Source organism: Mycteria americana, chromosome 1, assembly GCF_035582795.1.
Source record: "Mycteria americana isolate JAX WOST 10 ecotype Jacksonville Zoo and Gardens chromosome 1, USCA_MyAme_1.0, whole genome shotgun sequence".
Classification (NCBI taxonomy): domain Eukaryota; kingdom Metazoa; phylum Chordata; class Aves; order Ciconiiformes; family Ciconiidae; genus Mycteria; species Mycteria americana.
This window is the reverse complement of record NC_134365.1, coordinates 1,199,289-1,218,010: the sequence shown is the minus strand read 5'-3', so window position 1 is coordinate 1,218,010 and position 18,722 is coordinate 1,199,289. Positions and strand designations below refer to the sequence as shown.

The 18,722-nt window shown below is 71.7% G+C and overlaps 1 protein-coding gene across 3 annotated transcripts; it reads left to right on the top strand.

Moving 5' to 3' along the window:
• Positions 1-1,873: 1,873 nt before the first annotated feature.
• IMPDH1 (inosine monophosphate dehydrogenase 1) lies at positions 1,874-18,220 on the top strand. 3 transcript variants are annotated; one of them, XM_075509512.1, is made up of 15 exons: positions 1,874-2,021; positions 5,626-5,724; positions 5,981-6,029; positions 6,720-6,821; positions 7,354-7,428; positions 8,068-8,271; positions 8,998-9,085; positions 10,055-10,254; positions 11,317-11,407; positions 12,215-12,310; positions 12,847-12,990; positions 14,143-14,287; positions 14,376-14,519; positions 14,632-14,715; positions 17,682-18,220. In XM_075509512.1, the coding sequence occupies exons 1-15, from the start codon at positions 1,894-1,896 to the stop codon at positions 17,701-17,703; spliced, it is 1,671 nt and encodes a 556-aa protein (XP_075365627.1). In that variant the 5' UTR covers positions 1,874-1,893; the 3' UTR covers positions 17,704-18,220. The 3 variants fall into 3 exon arrangements, with proteins under 3 accessions (XP_075365627.1, XP_075365543.1, XP_075365711.1); XM_075509428.1 differs by having other exon boundaries at positions 1,875-2,021; positions 8,065-8,271; positions 17,682-18,219; XM_075509596.1 differs by lacking the exon at positions 1,874-2,021 and adding an exon at positions 3,700-3,760 and having other exon boundaries at positions 8,065-8,271; positions 17,682-18,219.
• Positions 18,221-18,722: the final 502 nt, after the last annotated feature.

The following is an 18,722-nucleotide window of genomic DNA, read 5'->3' as shown; positions in this document are numbered from 1 at the left end:
ACTGGGCCATACTGGGAGCACCGGGATGTGCTGATGCACCGATGCCCCTGACCCCGGGGCCCCGCCCCTTGCCCTCTGGCCCCGCCCCTTGCACACTCGCCCTCTGCCGCCCCGCCCTCCTCCCGCCTTGCACACCCGCCCCCTTGCACACCCCTCGCTTGCACACCCCTCCCCCTTGCACACCTGCTTTACCCGCCCCCCCCGCCTCGCACACCCCCCGCCCTGCGCACCCGCCTTGCACACCCGCCTCGCACACCCTCCTCGCACGCCCCCTCCCACCCTCCACAATCTCCTCCCGCCTTGCACGCTCCCCTGTCCCCTTGCCCCCCCTTGCACACTCACCCCCCCCCTTGAACACCCCCTCCTTCCTTACACATCTCCCTTGCACACCCGTTCCCCCTTGCACACCTCTCGCTTGCACACTCCTCCTCCCTTGCACACCCCCCTTGCACCCCCCCTTTGCACGCACCCCCCTTGCACACCCCTCCCCCCTTGCACAGCCCCCTCCTCCCCTGCCCCCTCATTCCCCCTTGCACGCCCCCCTTGCACACCCCTCCCCCCTTGCACATCCCCCCTCTCCCTTGCACACCCGCCCCCTTGCACACCCCTCGCTTGCACACCTCTCCCCCTTGCACACCTGCTTTACCCGCCCCTCCCGCCTCGCACACCTGCCTCGCACTCCCGCCTCGCACACCCCCTGCCCTGCGCACCCGCCTTGCACACCCGCCTTGCACGCCCGCCTCGCACGCCCCCTCCCGCCCTCCACAATCTCCTCCCGCCTTGCACGCTCCCCTGTCCCCTTGCCCCCCCTTGCACACTCACCCCCCCCTTGAACACCCCCTCCTTCCTTACACATCTCCCTTGCACACCCCTCCCTTGCACACCCGTTCCCCCTTGCACACCTCTCACTTGCACGCTCCTCCTCCCTTGCACACCTCCCCTTGCACCCCCCCCTTGCACCCCCCCTTTGCACGCACCCCCCTTGCACACCCCTCCCCCCTTGCACACCCCCCTCATTCCCCCTTGCACACCCCTCCCCCCTTGCACACCCCTCCCCCCTTGCACACCCCCCCTCTCCCTTGCACAGCCCCCTTGCACACCCCCTCCCCCTTGCACGCCCCTCCCTTGCACACCCTCCTCCCTTGCACACCCATTCCCCCTTGCACACCCTCCTCCCTTGCACACCCCTCCCCCCTTGCACGCCCCCCTCCCCCTTGCACACCCCTTCCTTGCACACCCCCTCCTCTCCTGCACACTCCACCTCCCTTGCACACCCCCTTGCACACCCCCTTGCACATCCCCCTCCTCCCTTGCCCCCCCATTCCCTCTTGCACACCCCCCCTTGCACACACCCCTCCCCCCTTGCAGACCCCTCTCCCTTGCACACCTCTCCCTTGCACACCCCCCCTTGCACACCCCCTTGCACGCCCCCCTCCTCCCTTGCACACCCCCCTCCCCCTGGCCCCCCTCCCCCTGCCCCCCCCGCGCCCCCGTTAATCCCCGCCCGCTCTAATCCCCGGCAGCTGCCGCGGCTGAGAAAGGCCCGGGGGGGGGGACACGACACGGCCCCCCGCCCCCCCCGCCCCCCCCCCGCCTCTTCCATTCCCACGCGCGTCTGGCCCCACGCCGGGCTCGCAGAGGGGCGGCAGCGCCCGGCCCCCCCCAGACCCCCCCCACGCACCCACGGGGGTGGGCGGAGCCGAGAGGGCGGGGCTGCCCCCCCCCCCACGCCCACCCGGGGAAGGAGCAACCGGAGCGGCCGGGCCCCGCCGGCCCCCGCACCCCACGGGACCCCACGGGACCCCACGGGACTCGGCATCCCCGGGCACCCCCCCCGTGTCGTGTGTCCCCCCCCCCACACACACACACGTGTGACCCCCCGACCCCCCCTCCATGGAGGCCCCCCCCGACCCGCCGGCGCGGTCCCCCACGGATGTCGGGGTCCCCCACGCGGGACAGGGCCACGAGACGGCGGCGCAGCGCTGCAGCGCCCGGCTGCTGCGGGCGGGCCGGGAGGGCAGGTAGGGGCGGGGGGGCTGGGCGGGGGGTCTGCCCCGTGGGGAGGGGGGGTCTGCCCCGTGGGGGGGGGGGGCTGTGCCGTGGGGGGGGCTGTGCCGTGGGGTCTGCCCCGTGGGGAGGGGGGGTCTGCCCCGTGGGGGGGGGGGCTGTGCCGTGGGATCTGTCCCGTGGGGGGGGGTGTGTGTCTGTGCCGGGGGGGGGGGGGTTGTAGGGGGGGGGGGCTGTGCCGTGGGGTGCAGTGCTGGGGGGGGGGGGTGTCCCGTGGGGGGTCGCTGGGCCGGGGGGGGGTAAGGCCGGGGGGGGGGGGGCCGTGGGGTCTGTGCCGTGGGGGGCTGTGCTGGGGGGGGTCTGAGCCGTGGGGGGCTGTGAGTGGCACCTGGAGGGGGGGGCCCTGTGCTAGGAGGGGTCGTCTGGGGACGGGGGGGACCTGTGCCACGTGGGACACCCTGGGGACAGGGGGGTCCCCACGTCTGGGGGGGTCCCCGTGCCATGGGGGTCCCTGTGCCACCGTGGGTCACCCTGGGGACAGGGGTGTCCTCACATCAGGGGGGGGTCCCCATGTCAGGGGGGGGGTCCCTGTGCCACCACGGGTCACCCTGGGGTCGGGGTGTCCCCATGCCATGGGGGTCCCTGTGCCACCGTGGGTCACCCAGGGGACAGGGGTGTCCCCACGTCAGCGGGGGGTCCCCGTGCCACCACGGGTCACCCTGGGGACAAGGGGGTCCCCGTGCCATGGGGACAGGGTTGTCCCCACGTCAGGGGGGGGTCCCCGTGTCATGGGGGTCCCTGTGCCACAGTGGGTCACCCAGGGGACAAGGGGGTCCCCATATCGGGGGGGGTCCCTGTGCCACCGTGGGTCACACAGGGGACAGGGGTGTCCCCACATCGGGGGGGGTCCCCGTGCCATGGGGGTCCCTGTGCCACCGTAGGTCACCCAGGGGACACAGGGGTGTCCCCACGTCAGGGGGGGTCCCCGTGCCACCACGGGTCACCCTGGGGTCGGGGTGTCCCTGTGCCATGGGGGTCCCTGTGCCACCGTGGGTCACACAGGGGACAGGGGTGTCCCCACGTCTGGGGGGGTCCCCGTGCCATGGGGGTCCCTGTGCCACCGTGGGTCACCCAGGGGACACAGGGGTGTCCCCACGTCGGGGGGGGTCCCCGTGCCATGGGGGTCCCTGTGCCACCGTGGGTCACCCAGGGGACAAGGGGGTCCCCACGTCAGGGGGGGGTCCCCGTGCCACCACGGGTCACCCTGGGGACAGGGGGGTCCCCGTGCCATGGGGACAGGGGTGTCCCCACGTCAGGGGGGGGTCCCCGTGTCATGGGGGTCCCTGTGCCACCGTGGGTCACACAGGGGACACAGGGGGGTCCCCACGTCACGGGGGGGTCCCCGTGTCAGGGGGGGGTCCCCGTGCCACCACGGGTCACCCTGGGGTCGGGGTGTCCCCGTGCCACCCCAGGACGCCCTTGGGGACAAGTCTGTGTCGTGTCCCCCCCCCTCCCCGTGTCCCTTGCACACGCGTGTGTCCCGCGGCGTGGCCTTGACCTTGCCGGCTTAGTGCAGGCAGGGAGCGGGCAGCGCTAATCCCCCCCCCCCCCCCCGCGCTGCCTGCACCCTGCCGGTGGGCGGGGCGGTGGGCGGGGAGGTGGGCGGGGCGGGGTTCCCCCGCCCCGCCCACCTCCCCGCCCACCGCCCCGCCCCGCTCCGGCGCTTCAGCGCCATGGGCGAAGGGGAGCCCAGGTAGAGCGGGTGGGGTTACTGGGAATACTGGGGGGTTACTGGGAGATGGAGGGGTGGGAGAGGGGGGGTACTGGGACCCCGGGGCGGGGGGGCGGCTGGGTGAGGTGGTGGCAGGAGTGGGGGGGCAGTGGGAGGTTACTGGGGCCCGGCGGGGAGCGCTGGGAGGGTAACTGGGGGATGATGAGGCAGCACTGGGGGGGGGTACTGGGGGGTTACTGGGGAGGGGGGGGGTACTGGGTAATGGGGAGGCAGCGGGGGGGGGTACTGGGGGGTTACTGGGGGGTGGAGGGGCAGGAGTGGGGGGGTACTGGGGGGTTACTGGCGGGTGGGGAGGGAAGGAAGGGGGGGTACTGGGGGGTCGAGGAGCAGGAGTGGGGGGGTACTGGGAGATGGGGAGGGTAGGAGGGGGGGTACTGGGGGGTTACTGGGAGATGGGGGGGCAGGGGCGGTACTGGGGGGTGGAGGGGCAGTGGTGGGGGGGGTACTGGGGGACGGAGGGGCAGGAGTGGGGGGGTACTGGGGGGTTACTGGGAGATGGGGAGAGCAGGAGTGGGGGGGTACTGGGGGGTTACTGGGAGATGGGGAGGGCAGGAGTGGGGGGGTACTGGGGGGTTACTGGGAGATGGGGAGAGCAGGAGTGGGGGGGTACTGGGGGGTTACTGGGGGGTGGAGGAGCAGGAGGGGGGGTACTGGGGCGTTACTGGGGGGTGGGGAGGGCAGGAGGGGGGTACTGGGGGTTTACTGGGAGATGGGGGGCTACTGGGGGGTTATTGGGGGGGTGGAGGAGCAGGAGGGGGGGTACTGGGGGGTTACTGGGAGATGGGGAGGGCAGGGGGGGCTACTGGGAAACGGAGGGGCAGGAGGGGGGGTACTGGGGGGTTACTGGGGCCTGGGGGGTATCAGCGGGGAGTTACTGGGAGGTTACTGGGGGATGATGAGGCAGCAGTGGGGGGGTACTGGGGCACGGGGGGGCTGTAACGGGGGGGGTTCCTGGAAGTTACTGGGGGCTTTGGGGCAGCAGCGCGGGGGGGGTGTGGGCTGTGGGGGGGGGCTTACTGGGTACTGGGAGGCACTGGGAGGCGCGGGGAGGGTTACTGGGGCGCACTGGGGGGCACTGGGAGGCGCTGGGACGGGGAGGGGGGGGGCTGCGGCGGCCGGTACCGGCACCTCCCCCCCGGGGCGGTCCCGCCCCGCCCCCTGCCCCGCCCCCTGCCCCGCCCATGCCCCGCCCCCTGCCCCGCCCTGCGCCGGGGCCGCTGCGGGCATCGGCACCGCAACAGCCCGGGACCGGGGACCCCCCCCGGGACCGGGACCGGGACCCCCCCGGGACCCCCCCAGGGACCCCCCCAGGGCCCCCCCCCGGGACCGGCCCGGCCAGCCCAGGTGGGGATGCGGGGGGGGGGGGGTCCCCGGTCCCGCGGGGGGGGTCCCGGTCCCCAAATGGGGGGTTCCGGTGGCAGGGGGGGTGCCGGCCCCCAAGGGGGGGGTTCCGGTGGCAGGGGGGTCCCGGTCCCCAAAGGGGGGGTCCCGGTCCCCAAAGGGGGGGTTCCGGTGGCGGGGGGGGGTCCCGGTCCCCAAAAGGGGGGGTTCCGGTCCCCAAGGGGGGGTGCCGGTCCCCAAAGAGGGGTTCCCGGTCCCCAAGGGGGGGGGGGCCCGATGGCAGGGAGCGGTCCCGGTCCCCGAGCGGGGGGGGGGTCCCGGTGGCAGGGGGTGGTCCCCATCCCCATAAGGGGGGTCCCGGTCCCCGAGGGGGGGGGGGTCCCGGTGGCAGGGGCCGGTCCCGGTCCCCAAGTGGGGGGGGTCCCGGTGGGAGGGGGGGGTCGCGGTCCCCGAGGGGGGGTCCCGGTGCCAGCCCTGTCCCGCAGCATGGCGGACTACCTGATCAGCGGGGGCACCGGGTACGTGCCCGAGGACGGGCTGACGGCCCAGCAGCTCTTCGCCACCTCCGACGGCCTCACCTACAAGTGCGTGAGCCCCCCCCGGCCCCCCCCCGCGCCCCCCAGCCGGGGCTGTCCCCGACCCCCCCCCCGGGGACCGGCCCTGGGGTCCCCAACCCCGGCTCCAGGCCTGGGGGGGGGGGGCAGGGCACCCCCAGCCCCGTGGGACCCCCCCCGGGTGTCCCCACCCCCCCGGGGGGTGTCGCTGCGGGATGTGGATTTTGGGGGGGGGGTCCGGCCATGGTGACCCCCCCCCCCCCCCCGCCCTTCATCCCCTCCTCAGTGACTTCCTCATCCTCCCCGGCTTCATCGACTTCACGGCGGACGAGGTGGTGAGTCCGGACCCCCCTGCCCGCAGCCCGGGACCCCCGGGTGACGACCCTGTCCCCCCCCCCCCCCCCCCCGGGTGACATCCCCGGGGTGACATCCCCGGGGTGATGTCCCTGTGCCCCCCCCCCCCAGGGGTGACATCCCTGTGCCCCCCCCAGGTGACACCCCTGTGTCCCCCCCCCCCAGTGACACCCGTGTGCCACCCTGGGGTGATGTCCCTTTGCCCCCCCCCCAGGTGACACCCCTGTGTCCCCCCCCTCAGGGTGACACCCCTGTGCCCCTCCCAGCTTGACATCCTTGGGGTGACATCTCCGTGTGTGTCCCCCGGGGTGACATCCTTGTGCCCCCCCCGTGCCCCCCCCCAGTGCCACCCCTGTCCCCCCCAGTGACCACTGTGCCCCCCCCCAGTGCCCCCCCCGCCCCCCCCAGGTGACACTCCTGTCCCCCCCAGTGACCCCTGTGCCCCCCAGGTTCCACCCCCGTGCCCCCCCCCCAGTGCCCCCCCCGTGCCCCCCCCAGGTGACACCCCTGTCCCCCCCAGTGCCCCCCCCGTGCCCGGGGTGGCGGGGGGAGGGCGCAGCCCGGGCCCCGCTGGGGGGGGGTTGGGGGTGTTGGGGTGCGGGGGTCTTGGGGTGCGGCCCCCCCTGCCCCCCCCCGAGGGGGCGGAGCGGAAGGGTCCCTGCCCCGCCCAGGACCTGACGTCAGCGCTGACGCGGACGCTCACCCTGAAGACCCCGCTCATCTCCTCCCCCATGGACACCGTCACCGAGGCCGACATGGCCATCGCCATGGCCGTGAGCGGGGGGGCACGGGGGGGGACATGGGTGCAGGGGGACATGGGTGGGGGGGACATGGGTGGGGACATGGGTGCAGGGGGACATGGGGGGGGACATGGGGGGGGGACATGGGTGCAGGGGGACATGGGGGGGGGGGACATGGGTGGGGACATGGGTGCAGGGGGACATGGGGGGGGACATGGGGGGGGACATGGGGGGGGGACATGGGTGCAGGACATGGGTGCAGGGGGACATGGGTGGGGGGGACATGGGTGGGGACATGGGTGCGGGGGGACATGGGTGGGGACATGGGGGGGGGGACATGGGTGGGGGTGTGGGTGCAGGACATGGGTGCAGGGTGGGGGTGCAGGGCGGGGGGTGCCCGTCTCCCTGCTGGGTCCCAGCCTGTGTGGTGGTGGGGTCGGGGTGCCCACCCTGCCCGGTTTGGGGGTGCGGGTGCCCGCCCCTTTCCAGGCTGGGGGTGCAGGGTCGGGGTGCTCCCCCCCCCCCCCCCCATGGGGCCCCCCCCTGACCCCCCGCCCCCCCCCAGCTGATGGGCGGCATCGGCATCATCCACCACAACTGCACCCCCGAGTTCCAGGCCAACGAGGTGCGCAAGGTGAAGGTAAGGGGGGGCCCAACGCCGCGACCCCCAGCTCCCCACCCCCCAACTCCCCGACCCCCAACTCCGTTGCCCTCCAACTCTGCGGCCCCCAACTCCGTCACCCCCAACTCTGTGGCCCCCCAACTCCGCACCCCCCAACTCCACACCCCCCAACTCCACGCCCCCCAACTCCGCGCCCCCTGACTCCATGGCCCTCCGACTCCATGGCCCCCCAACTCCACGCCCCCCAACTCCACAGCCCCCAACTCTGCGCCCCCCAACTCCGCGCCTCCCAACTCCGCGCCCCCCAACTCTGTCACCCCTAACTCCGCAGCCCCCCAACTCCACGGCCCCCAATTCTGTGGCCCCCCAACTACATGGCCCCCAACTCTGCAGCCCCCAACTCTGCAGCCCCCCAGCTCTGCAGCCCCCCAGCTCTGCAGCCCCCCAACTCTGTGGCCCCCCAACTCCATGGGCCCCCAACTCCGCACCCCCCAACTCCATGGCCCCCAGCTCCACGCCCCCCAACTCCGTCACCCCCAACTCTGTGGCCCCCAACTCCGCAGCCCCCCAACTCCATGGCCCCCCAACTCCTTGGCTCCCCAGCTCCGCGCCCCCCACCCTGCCGCCGCCTGCCTCTGCTTCCTCCCCCCGCAGAAGTTCGAGCAGGGCTTCATCACGGACCCGGTGGTGATGAGCCCCACGCAGACGGTGGGGGAGGTCTGGGAGGCCAAGCTGCGGCACGGCTTCTCGGGGATCCCCGTCACCCAGACGGGCCGGCTGGGCAGCAAGCTGGAGGGCATCGTCACCTCCCGCGACATCGACTTCCTCGCCGAGAGGGACCACGGCACCCGCCTGGGCGAGGTGGGGGGCAGCCGGGGGGGGGGGGGGTGTGGGCGGGGAGGGCTTTGGGGGATGCTGGTGGGACGTGGGGCAGGGGTGGGACACGGGGGTGGGATGGGGAAGAGGGTGGGAGTGAGGGAAGAGGGCGGGATGTGGGGCAGGGAGGGAGGGGTGGGACAGGGAGGGTTTTGGGGGATGCTGGTGGGATGTGGGGCAGGGGTGGGACACGGGGATGGATGGGGAAGAGGGGGGGATGTGGGGCAAGGATGAGGGATGTGGGGCAGGGATGTGGGGCAGGGACACGGGTGGGACGGGGAGGGTTGGGGGATGCTGGTGGGATGTGGGGCAGGGGTGGGACACGGGGATGGGATGGGGAAGAGGGCAGGGGTGGGGGAGGAGGGTGGGACGTGGGGCAGGGGCAGGGATGTGGGGTAGGGACACAGGGGTGGGACAGGGAAGAGGGTGGGAGTGAGGGAAGAGGGTGGGATGTGGGGCAGGGATGTGGGGCAGGGAGGGAGGGGTGGGACGGGGAGGGTTGGGGGATGCTGGTGGGACATGGGGCAGGGGTGGGACACGGGTGGGATGAGGAAGAAGGTGGGAGCGGGGCAGGGACGCGGGGCAGGGGCGGGATGTGGGGCAGGGATGTGGGGCAGGGGCGTGGGGCAGGGACACAGGGCTGGGACGGGCGGGCGGCCGGCGGGGACGGCCCGGGGTGGCCGCGGGTGCCGACGGCCGCTGGCCCCACAGGTGATGACCAAGCGCGATGACCTGGTGGTGGCTCCGGCCGGCGTCACCCTCAAAGAGGCCAACGAGATCCTGCAGCGCAGCAAGAAGGGTACGGCCACGCCCTGCCACGCCCCGCCCCGCCCGCGCCCCGTCCCTGGGGTCACCTCCATGTCCCCCTGTCCCCATCCCTGGGGTCACCTCTGTGTCACCCCATCCCTGGGGGTCACCTCCATGTCCCCCATCCCTGGTGTCACCTCCCTGTCACCCTGCCCCTTGGGGTCACCTCCACATCCCCCCATCCCCATCCGTGGTGTCACCTCCATGTCACCCCACCCCTGGGGTCACCTCCATGTCCCCCATCCCTTGGTGTCACCTCCGTGTCCCCCCATCCCCATGCCTGGGGTCACCTCCATGTCCCCCTGTCCCCATCCCTACGGTCACCTCTGTGTCACCCCATCCCTGGGGGTCACCTCCATGTCACCCTGTCCCCATCCCTGGGGTCACCTCCCTGTCACGCCATCCCTGGGGTCATCTCTGTGTCACCCCATTCCTTGGTGTCACCTCCATGTCCCCCATCCCTTGGGGTCACCTCAACATCACCCCATCCCTTGAGGTCACCTCCATGTCCCCCATCCCTGGGGTCACCTCCACGTCCCCTCATCCCTTGGGGTCACCTCCACATCCCCCCATCCCCATCCGTGGTGTCACCTCCATGCCACCCCACCCCTGGGGTCACCTCCATGTCCCCCATCCCTTGGTGTCACCTCCACATCCCCCCATCCCCATCCGTGGTGTCACCTCCATGCAACCCCACCCCTGGGGTCACCTCCATGTCCCCCATCCCTTGGTGTCACCTCCACATCCCCCCATCCCCATCCGTGGTGTCACCTCCATGCAACCCCACCCCTGGGGTCACCTCCATGTCCCCCATCCCTTGGTGTCACCTCCATGTCCCCCCATCCCCATCCCTGGGGTCACCTCTATGTCCCCCCATCCCCATCCCTTGGGGTCACCTCCATGTCACCGCACCCCTGAGGTCACCTCCGTGTCCCCCCATCCCGATGTGTCCCCCCCCCAGGGAAGCTGCCCATCGTCAACGACAGTGACGAGCTGGTGGCCATCATGGCCCGCACGGACCTGAAGAAGAACCGGGAGCACCCGCTGGCCTCCAAGGACGCCCGCAAGCAGCTGCTGTGCGGGGCGGCCATCGGCACCCGCGAGGACGACAAGTACCGCCTGGACCTGCTGGTGCAGGCCAGCGTCGACCTGGTGGTGCTGGTGGGTGCTGGGCACCACGGGGGGGGTGGGGTGGAGATGGGATGGAGATGGGATGGGATGGGATGGGGATGGGGATGGGATGGGATGGGATGGGATGGAGATGGGATGGAGATGAGGTGGGGATGGGATGGAGATGGAGATGGGATGGAGATGGAGATGGGATGGAGATGGAGATGGGATGGAGATGAGATGGGATGGGATAAAATGGGGATGGGATGGAGATGGGATGGGGTGGGATGGGATGGGATGGAGATGGGATGGAGATGGGATGGAGATGAGGTGGGGATGGGATGGAGATGGAGATGGGATGGAGATGAGGTGGGGATGGGATGGAGATGGAGATGGGATGGAGATGAGATGGGATGGGATAAGATGGGGATGGGATGGAGATGGGATGGGGTGGGATGGAGATGGGATGGAGATGGGATGAGATGGGATGGGGATGGGATGGAGATGGGATGAGATGGAGATGGGATGGAGATGAGATGGGATGGGATGGGATAGGATGGAGATGAGATGGGGATGGGGTGGGGTGGGATGGGATGGGGATGGGATGGAGATGAGATGGGATGGAGATGGGATGGGATGGAGATGGGATGGAGATGGGGATGGGATGGGGATGGGATGGGGTGCAGTGGGGTGGGGTGGGATGGAGATGGGGATGGGATGGGGTGGGATGGGATGAGATGGGATGGGGTGCAGTGGGATGGAGATGGGGATGGGATGGGGTGGGATGGGATGAGATGGGATGGGGTGCAGTGGGATGGGGATGGGATGGGGTGGGATGGGATGAGATGGGATGGGGTGCAGTGGGATGGGGATGGGATGGGGTGGGATGGGATGAGATGAGATGGGATGAGATGGGATGGGATGGGGTGGGGTGGGGTGGGGTGGGGTGGGGTGGGATGAGATGGGTGCCCCCCATCTGCCCGGGGCACGGACACCCCTCCCGTGACGCCCCCGTCCCCGCGTGCCGCCCCGCGGCACCCCAGAGCACCCCCGCTGTGCGTGTCCCCGTGCCCGTGTCCCCCCCATGCCATGTCCCCCACGCCGTGTCCCCAGGACTCGTCCCAGGGGAACTCCATCTACCAGATCAGCATGATCCACTACATCAAGCAGAAGTACCCCGACCTGCAGGTCATCGGCGGCAACGGTGAGTGCGGGGACACGGGGAGCTCGGGGGACGTCGGGGACACGGGGGGCACAGGGGGCTCAGGGGACATGGGGGGCTCGGGTGACACTGGGGACACGGGGGGCTCGGGGGGCTCAGAGGACATGGGGGGCTCAGGGGACATCAGGGACACGGGGGCCACAGGGGGACACGGGGGGCTTGGGGGACACAGGGGGACATGGGGGACACGAGGGGCACAGGGGGACACAGGGGACACGGGGGGCTTGGGGGACATCGGGGACACGGGGGGCACAGGGGGACATGGGGGACACTGGGGGCTTGGGGGACACGAGGGGCACAGGGGGACACGGGGGACATGGGGGGCTTGGGGGACACAGGGGGCTCAGGGGGACATGCGGGGCTTGGGGGACACAGGGGGACACGGGGGGCTCAGGGGACATGGGGGGCACAGGGGGACATGGGGGACACGGGGGGCTCAGGGGACATGGGGGGCTTGGGGGACATGGGGGGAGATGGGGGGCTCCGGGGACACAGGGGGACACGGGGGGCTCCGGGGACATGGGGGGCTTGGGGGGACATGGGGGGACACAGGGGGCTCGGGGGACACAAGGGACATGGGGGACACAGGAGGCTCGGGGGGCGCAGGGAAGGACGGGGGATGCCGTGGGGCAGGGGGGTGGGTGCGTGGGGTAAGGACTCGGGGTGCCGTGGGGCGGGGGGAGGACCGGGGTGCCGGGGCAGGGGGGGGGGGGGGGGTGTCCCCCGGAGCGGGGGGCTCGCCTCGCCCGCCGGCTGCCTGACGGCGCGGGGTCCCCGCCGGGCGCGCAGTGGTGACGGCCGCCCAGGCCAAGAACCTGATCGACGCCGGCGTGGACGCCCTGCGGGTGGGCATGGGCTGCGGCTCCATCTGCATCACCCAGGAAGGTGCGTGGCGCTGCCGCGGCGTCCCCACGGCACGGCACCGTGTCGCCGGACTCCCCAGCACGGCGATGTGGCGGCCCCACGGCACGGCACGGTGCCGCCGGGCTCCCCACTGTGGTGCCGTGGTGTTTCATGGCACGGCACGGTGCCGCCGGGCTCCACAGTATGGTGCCACAGTGTCCCCACGGCACGGCACAGTGCCGCCGGGCTCCCCAGCATGGTGATGTGGTGTCCCCACGGCACGGCACAGTGCCACCGGGCTCCCCAGTATGGTGCCGCGGTGTTTCATGGCACGGCACGGTGCCACCGGGCTCCCCAGCATGGTGATGTGGTGTCCCCATGGCACAGCACGGTGCCACCGGGCTCCCCAGTACGGTGCCGCGGTGTTTCATGGCACGGCACGGTGCCACCGGGCTCCACAATACAGTGCCACGGTGTCCCCACGGCACGGCACGATGCCACCGGGCTCCCCAGCACGGTGCCGCGGTGTCCCCACGGCACGGCGCGGCGCCCAGCGGGCTCTGTCCCCTCTCCGGCAGTGATGGCGTGCGGGCGGCCGCAGGGGACGGCGGTCTACAAGGTGGCCGAGTACGCCCGACGCTTCGGCGTGCCCGTCATCGCCGACGGCGGCATCCGCACCGTGGGGCACGTGGTGAAGGCGCTGGCGCTGGGGGCCTCCACCGGTGAGTGGGGAGACCCGGGGGGGGGGGACACCTGGGGACACCCCGCACCCCCACGGCAGTGCCCACCGTGCCTGGATCGTGGCCATCGCACCCATAGCGGTGGCCAGCATCCCTGGCTCGTGGCCATCGCACCCACAGCTGTGCCCAGTGTTCCCAGCTCGTGGCCATTGCACCCATAGCGGTAGCCAGCATCCCCAGCTCATGGCCACCGCACCCATAGCGGTGGCCAGCATCCCTGGCTCGTGGCCATCGCACCCATAGCGGTGGCCAGCATCCCTGGCTTGTGGCCATCACACCCATAACAGTGCCCACCGTCCCCGGCTTGTGGCCATCACACCCATAGTGGTGCCCAGCATCCCTGGCTCGTGGCCATCGCACCCATAGTGGTGGCCACCGTGCCTGGCTCATGGCCATTGCACCCACAACGGTGCCCACCATCCCCAGCTCGTGGCCATCACACCCATAGTGGTGGCCAGCATCCCTGGCTTGTGGCCATCACACCCACAACGGTGTCCACCATCCCCAGCTTGTGGCCATTGCACCCATAGCGGTGGCCAGCATCCCCGGCTCGTGGCCATCACACCCACAGCAGTGCCCACCATCCCCGGCTCGTGGCCATCACACCCACAGCAGTGCCCACCATCCCCGGCTCGTGGCCATCACACCCATAGCGGTGGCCACCATCCCCAGCTGGTGGCCATCATACCCGTAGCGGTGGCCACCATCCCCAGCTGGTGGCCATCATACCCGTAGCGGCGGCCACCGTGCCTGGCTCGTGGCTATCACACCCACAGCAGTGCCCACCATCCCCGGCTCGTGGCCATCGCACCCATAGCGGTGGCCAGCATCCCCGGCTCGTGGCCATCACACCCACAGCGGTGCCCACCGTCCCCAGCTCATGGCCGTTGCACCCATAGCGGTGGCCACCGTGCCTGGCTCGTGGCCATCACACCCACAGCAGTCCCCACCATCCCCAGCTGGTGGCCATCACACCCATAGCGGTGGCCACCATCCCCAGCTGGTGGCCATCATACCCGTAGCGGCGGCCACCGTGCACTGGCTCGTGGCCGGCGCACCCGTAGCGGTGGCCGGCGTGGCCGGGGCGCCCGTGCGGGTGCCCGGGGTGGCTCTGACGGGGCCCCCCCCCCGCAGTGATGATGGGGTCCCTGCTGGCGGCCACCACGGAGGCGCCGGGCGAGTTCTTCTTCTCGGAGGGCGTGCGGCTGAAGCAGTACCGCGGCATGGGCTCGCTGGACGCCATGGAGAAGAGCAGCAGCAGCCAAAAACGCTACTTCAGGTACAGGACGGAGCGGGTTGGGGGGGGGGGTCTGGGGGTGTCCCCGTGTCCCCCCCCCCGGCCCTGACCCCCTCCCCTCGCCCCGCAGCGAGGGTGACAAGGTGAAGGTGGCGCAGGGGGTGTCGGGCTCGGTGCAGGACAAGGGCTCCATCCATAAATTCGTCCCCTACTTGATCGCGGGGATCCAGCACGGCTGCCAGGACATCGGGGCCAGGAGCCTCTCGGTGCTGCGGTGAGCTGGGGGGGGGGGGACGGGACAGGGGACGTGGGGGGGGGACACACAGGGGACGATGGACGGTGACACCCCCCCCCCCCCCGCCCGTGTCACTGTCACCCCCCGGCAGGTCCATGATGTACTCGGGGGAGCTGAAGTTCGAGAAGAGGACGATGGCGGCGCAGATCGAGGGGGGGGTCCACGGGCTCCACTCGTAAGTGGGGGGGGGGGGGGGGAGAAGGGGGGAGGGGGGTCAGGGACGCTGCGGCAGGGACCACGTCAGATCCGGCTCGTGTGCCCCCCCCCCCCCCCAGGCACCCGGTTATGGCAGTGCTGGTATGGGGGGGCACCCAGTTACCCCAGCGCCAGGCTTGGGGGGGGCACCCAGTTGCCCCAGTGCTGGGTATGGGGGGGCACCCAGTTGCCCCAGCGCCAGGCTTGGGGGGGGCATCCAGTTGCCCCAGGACTGGGTATGGGGGGGACACCCAGTTACCCCAGTACCGGGCTTGGGGGGGCACCCAGTTGCCCCAGTGCCAGGCTTGGGGGGGGGCATCCAGTTGCCCAGTGCCGGTTATGGGGGGGCACCCAGTTGCCCAGTGCCGGGTATGGGAGGGGGGCATCCAGTTGCCCCAGGACTGGGTATGGGGGGGACAACCAGTTACCCCAGTACTGGGCTTGGGGGGGCACCAGTTGCCCAGTGGTGAGTATGGGGGGCACCCAGTTGCCCCAGTGCCGGGTATGGGGGGGGGGGGTCCCGGACCCCCATCACCCCAGTGCCGGGATTGGGGGGGTCCCAGGCCCCCCCTTGCCCAGGTATTGGGGGTCCCAGGCCCCCCATCGCCCCAGTGCCGGTTTGGGGGTCCAGCCCCCCCCTTGCCCCGGCGCGGGGTGCGGGCTGGCGTGGCCGTGCTGGGGGCCCGGCTGTGGGGCACCCCCAGGGCTGTGCCACCGTGGGGACACCTCAGTACTGGGGGTACTGGTCCAAACTGGGACTGGGGGAGCAGCCAGGAGGGATGGGGGTCCCAGGCGGGGGCCAGGGCTGCCCCCCCCCCCCCCCCCCCCCAAGTGACAGGCGGGGTGCAGGCGGGGTGCAGCCCTTGCTTTAATTCACGCCGTGGGGTGCCCCAGCACCCATGGGTGCCCCCAGCCCTCCCCGGGGGGTCCCAGCCCCCAGCGTCTCCCCCCGCCTTCGTGGCACCCAGCTGCGCCGGGGGCTTCTCCCCCCGGACCCCCCGAAACGGTGCGGCACGTTTGGGGGTGCAGGGGGAGGCGGGGCTTGTGCCGAGGGGCGAGGCTTTTGCAAGGGGCGGGGCTTCTTGTGGCCAGTTGGCCGGTCAGTTGGCCACTGGTTGGCCAGTTGGGGGGTGGGCTCGTGGGCAGTTGCTGGTTTGCCAGGTGGCGGGGCTGCTGGTTGGCTGGCTGCGGTGCTGGTTGGCTGCGGTTGGTTGGCTGACCAGGACGCTGGTTGGCTGGCTGCGGTGCTGGTTGGCTGTGGTTGGTTGGCTGTGGTTGGTTGGCTGGTTGAGATGCTGGTTGGCTGCGGTTGGTTGGCTGACCAGGATGCTGGTTGGCTGGCTGCAGTGCTGGTTGGCTGCGGTTGGTTGATTGTGGTTGGTTGGCTGTAGTTGGTTGGCTGGTTGAGATGCTGGTTGGCTGTGGTTGGTTGGTGGTGGTGCTGGTTGGCTGTGGTTGGTTGCCTCGTTGGCCAAGATGCTGGTTGGCTGGTTGAGATGCCGGTCAACTGGCCGGTTGAGCTGCTGGTTGGCTGGCTAGGATGCTGGTTGGCTGTGGTTGCTCAGCTGGTTGGTCAGCTGATTGGCTGGTTGGGCTGCTGGTTGGCTGTGGTTGGTCAGCTGGTTGGCTGTGGTTGGTCATCTGGTTGGCTGTGGTTGGTCAGCTGATTGGCTGGTTGGGCTGCTGGTTGGCTGTGGTTGTCATCTGGTTGGCTGTGGTTGGTCAGCTGATTGGCTGGTTGGTCAGCTGGTTGGCTGTGGTTGGGCTGCTGGTTGGCTGTGGTTGGTCATCTGGTTGGCTGTGTTGGTCAGCTGATTGGCTGGTTGGTCAGCTGATTGGCTGGTTGGTCAGCTGGTTGGCTGTGGTTGGTCATCTGGTTGGCTGGTTGGGCTGCTGGTTGGCTGTGGTTGGTCAGCTGGCCGGTTGTGTGCCCAGGATGCTGGTTGGCTGGCGGGTCGGCAGCCCGGGATGCTGGTTAACACTTGGCCACCTCGGCCGTGCTGTCCGTGAGCCGTCACCAGGCAAGGCCGGGCCGGGCCCGGGCGGGTCGTGGCGCTGCCGGCACCGCTTGGGGTGAAGCCGGGCAGCGCTTCGGGGTGGCGCGTCCTCACCGGCAGCCCCGGGGCCGCGGCACGTGCCAGGCGGCCGCCTCGGCAGGGACAGAGCCGGGGTGCCGGTGCCGAGCGGCTTGGTCGGGGCACGGTGCCGGTGCTGGGTGGCTTGGCTGGACCATAGCGTCGGTGCCGGGTGGCTCGGTCACGGCACGGTGCCGGTGTCGGGTTGGTGCCGGTGCTGGGTGGTGCCGGTGCCAGGAGGCTCGGTCGGAGCACGGTGTCAGTGCCGGATGGCTCAGCTGGAGCGCGGCGCCGGTGCTGGGTTGTGCCGATGTCGGTGCCAGGAGGCTCGTTCGGGCTCGGTGCCGGTGCCAGGTCGCGGGGACGGAGCGCGGTGCTGACGTCCGGCTGGATCACGGCGCTGGCTTGGCCAAAGCACGGTGCCGGTGCCGGGTGGCGCCGGTGCCGGGAGGCTCGATGGGAGCACGGCGCGGTGCCAGGCCGCGGGGTCCAACGTGGCGGTGCCAACGTCTGTCCGGATGGCGGTGCCGGTGCTGGTGCGTCCGGGCGGGGGGCCGGGGGGTTGCCGTGCCGCGTGCCGGGCCGGTGTGACCGTGTAACCTTCTCTCTCTTTCCCGCCCATGCCGCTGCCGTAGCTTTACGGTTCTGCCACGTAAGTACCGGCTCGTGCCCCGCTCCCGCCGGGGCCGCGGGGTGACAGAGGGGGGGCAGGCGAGGTTGGGGAGGGGGGGGCGGTGCTCAGGGTGCCGGGGCGGGGGGCACCCCCCCAATTTCCCAGCCAGGATCTGACGTGGTGCCGGCGGCAGCGAGGGCGGGGTCCGGGGGTGCGGGACCCCCCCGGCTCATCCCCCCCCCCCGCTCTGCCCCGCAGTTACGAGAAGCGGCTGTACTGAGGAGGGGCCGCGGGCCGGGGGGACCCCCCGCCCCCCGCCGCCGCTAGTGCCGCGCCGGGACGCCGCCGGGGCTGGCTTTGCACTACGGGCTGGACCCCTGGCCAGCCCCGCCCCCCTCGCCGGCACCCCACGGCCATCGGGCTACCGGGACCCCCCCGCTGCCCCCCCCCCTCGGCACCTACCAGGGACCACGGGGCTTTTGGGGGGGCCCCGGGGGGCTGCACCCTGTAGGGGTGGGTAGGACGTAGCACCCGCTGCTTGCCCCCCCCCACCCCGAACCCCACTTTGCCCCTGCTGGGGGAGGGGGGGGGGGGGGGGGGGCCGGGGCAGGGACTGACCCCCCCGGCCCCTCACCGGGGCTCCCTGCCGGCGCGGGGGGCTGGGCCGTGCCCCCCAGCCTGGCGTCGCTGCGGGGGCAGCAGCAGCCCCCCCCGCCCCCCCCCCCACCTTGGGGGGACCCCCCTGCACCCCGGGGTGCCGGGGCGGCACGCGCTGTATCCAGGTATTAATAAAATAATGGAGCATCCGGCACGGCCCCGGCCGTCTCCCTGCCTGCGCGGGCAGCGCCGGGTGCGGGTTGGCACGCCGTGGCACGGGTTGGAACACCGTGGCACGGGTTGGCACACCGTGGCACGGGTTGGCTCACCATGGATGGGTTGGCACGCCGTGGCACGGATTGGCACACTGTGGCACAAGTTGGAACACCGTGGCACGGGTTGGAACGCCATGGCACAGGTTGGCACACGGTGGCACAAGTTGGAATGCCGTGGCGTGGGTTGGCTCGCCGTGGGACGGGTTGGCACGCCGTGGCATGGATTGGAACACCGTGGCACGGGTTGGCTCACCATGGGATGGGTTGGCACGCCGTGGCACGGGTTGGCACGCCGTGGCACGGGTTGGCACGCCGTGGCACAGGTTGGCACGCCGTGGCACGCGTGGCAGAGCTTTACAGGCCGTGGCATGGCTTGGCGCAGCCCGGGGACAGCCTTGTCACCTCGGCCACGGCGTTGCCCGCTGGC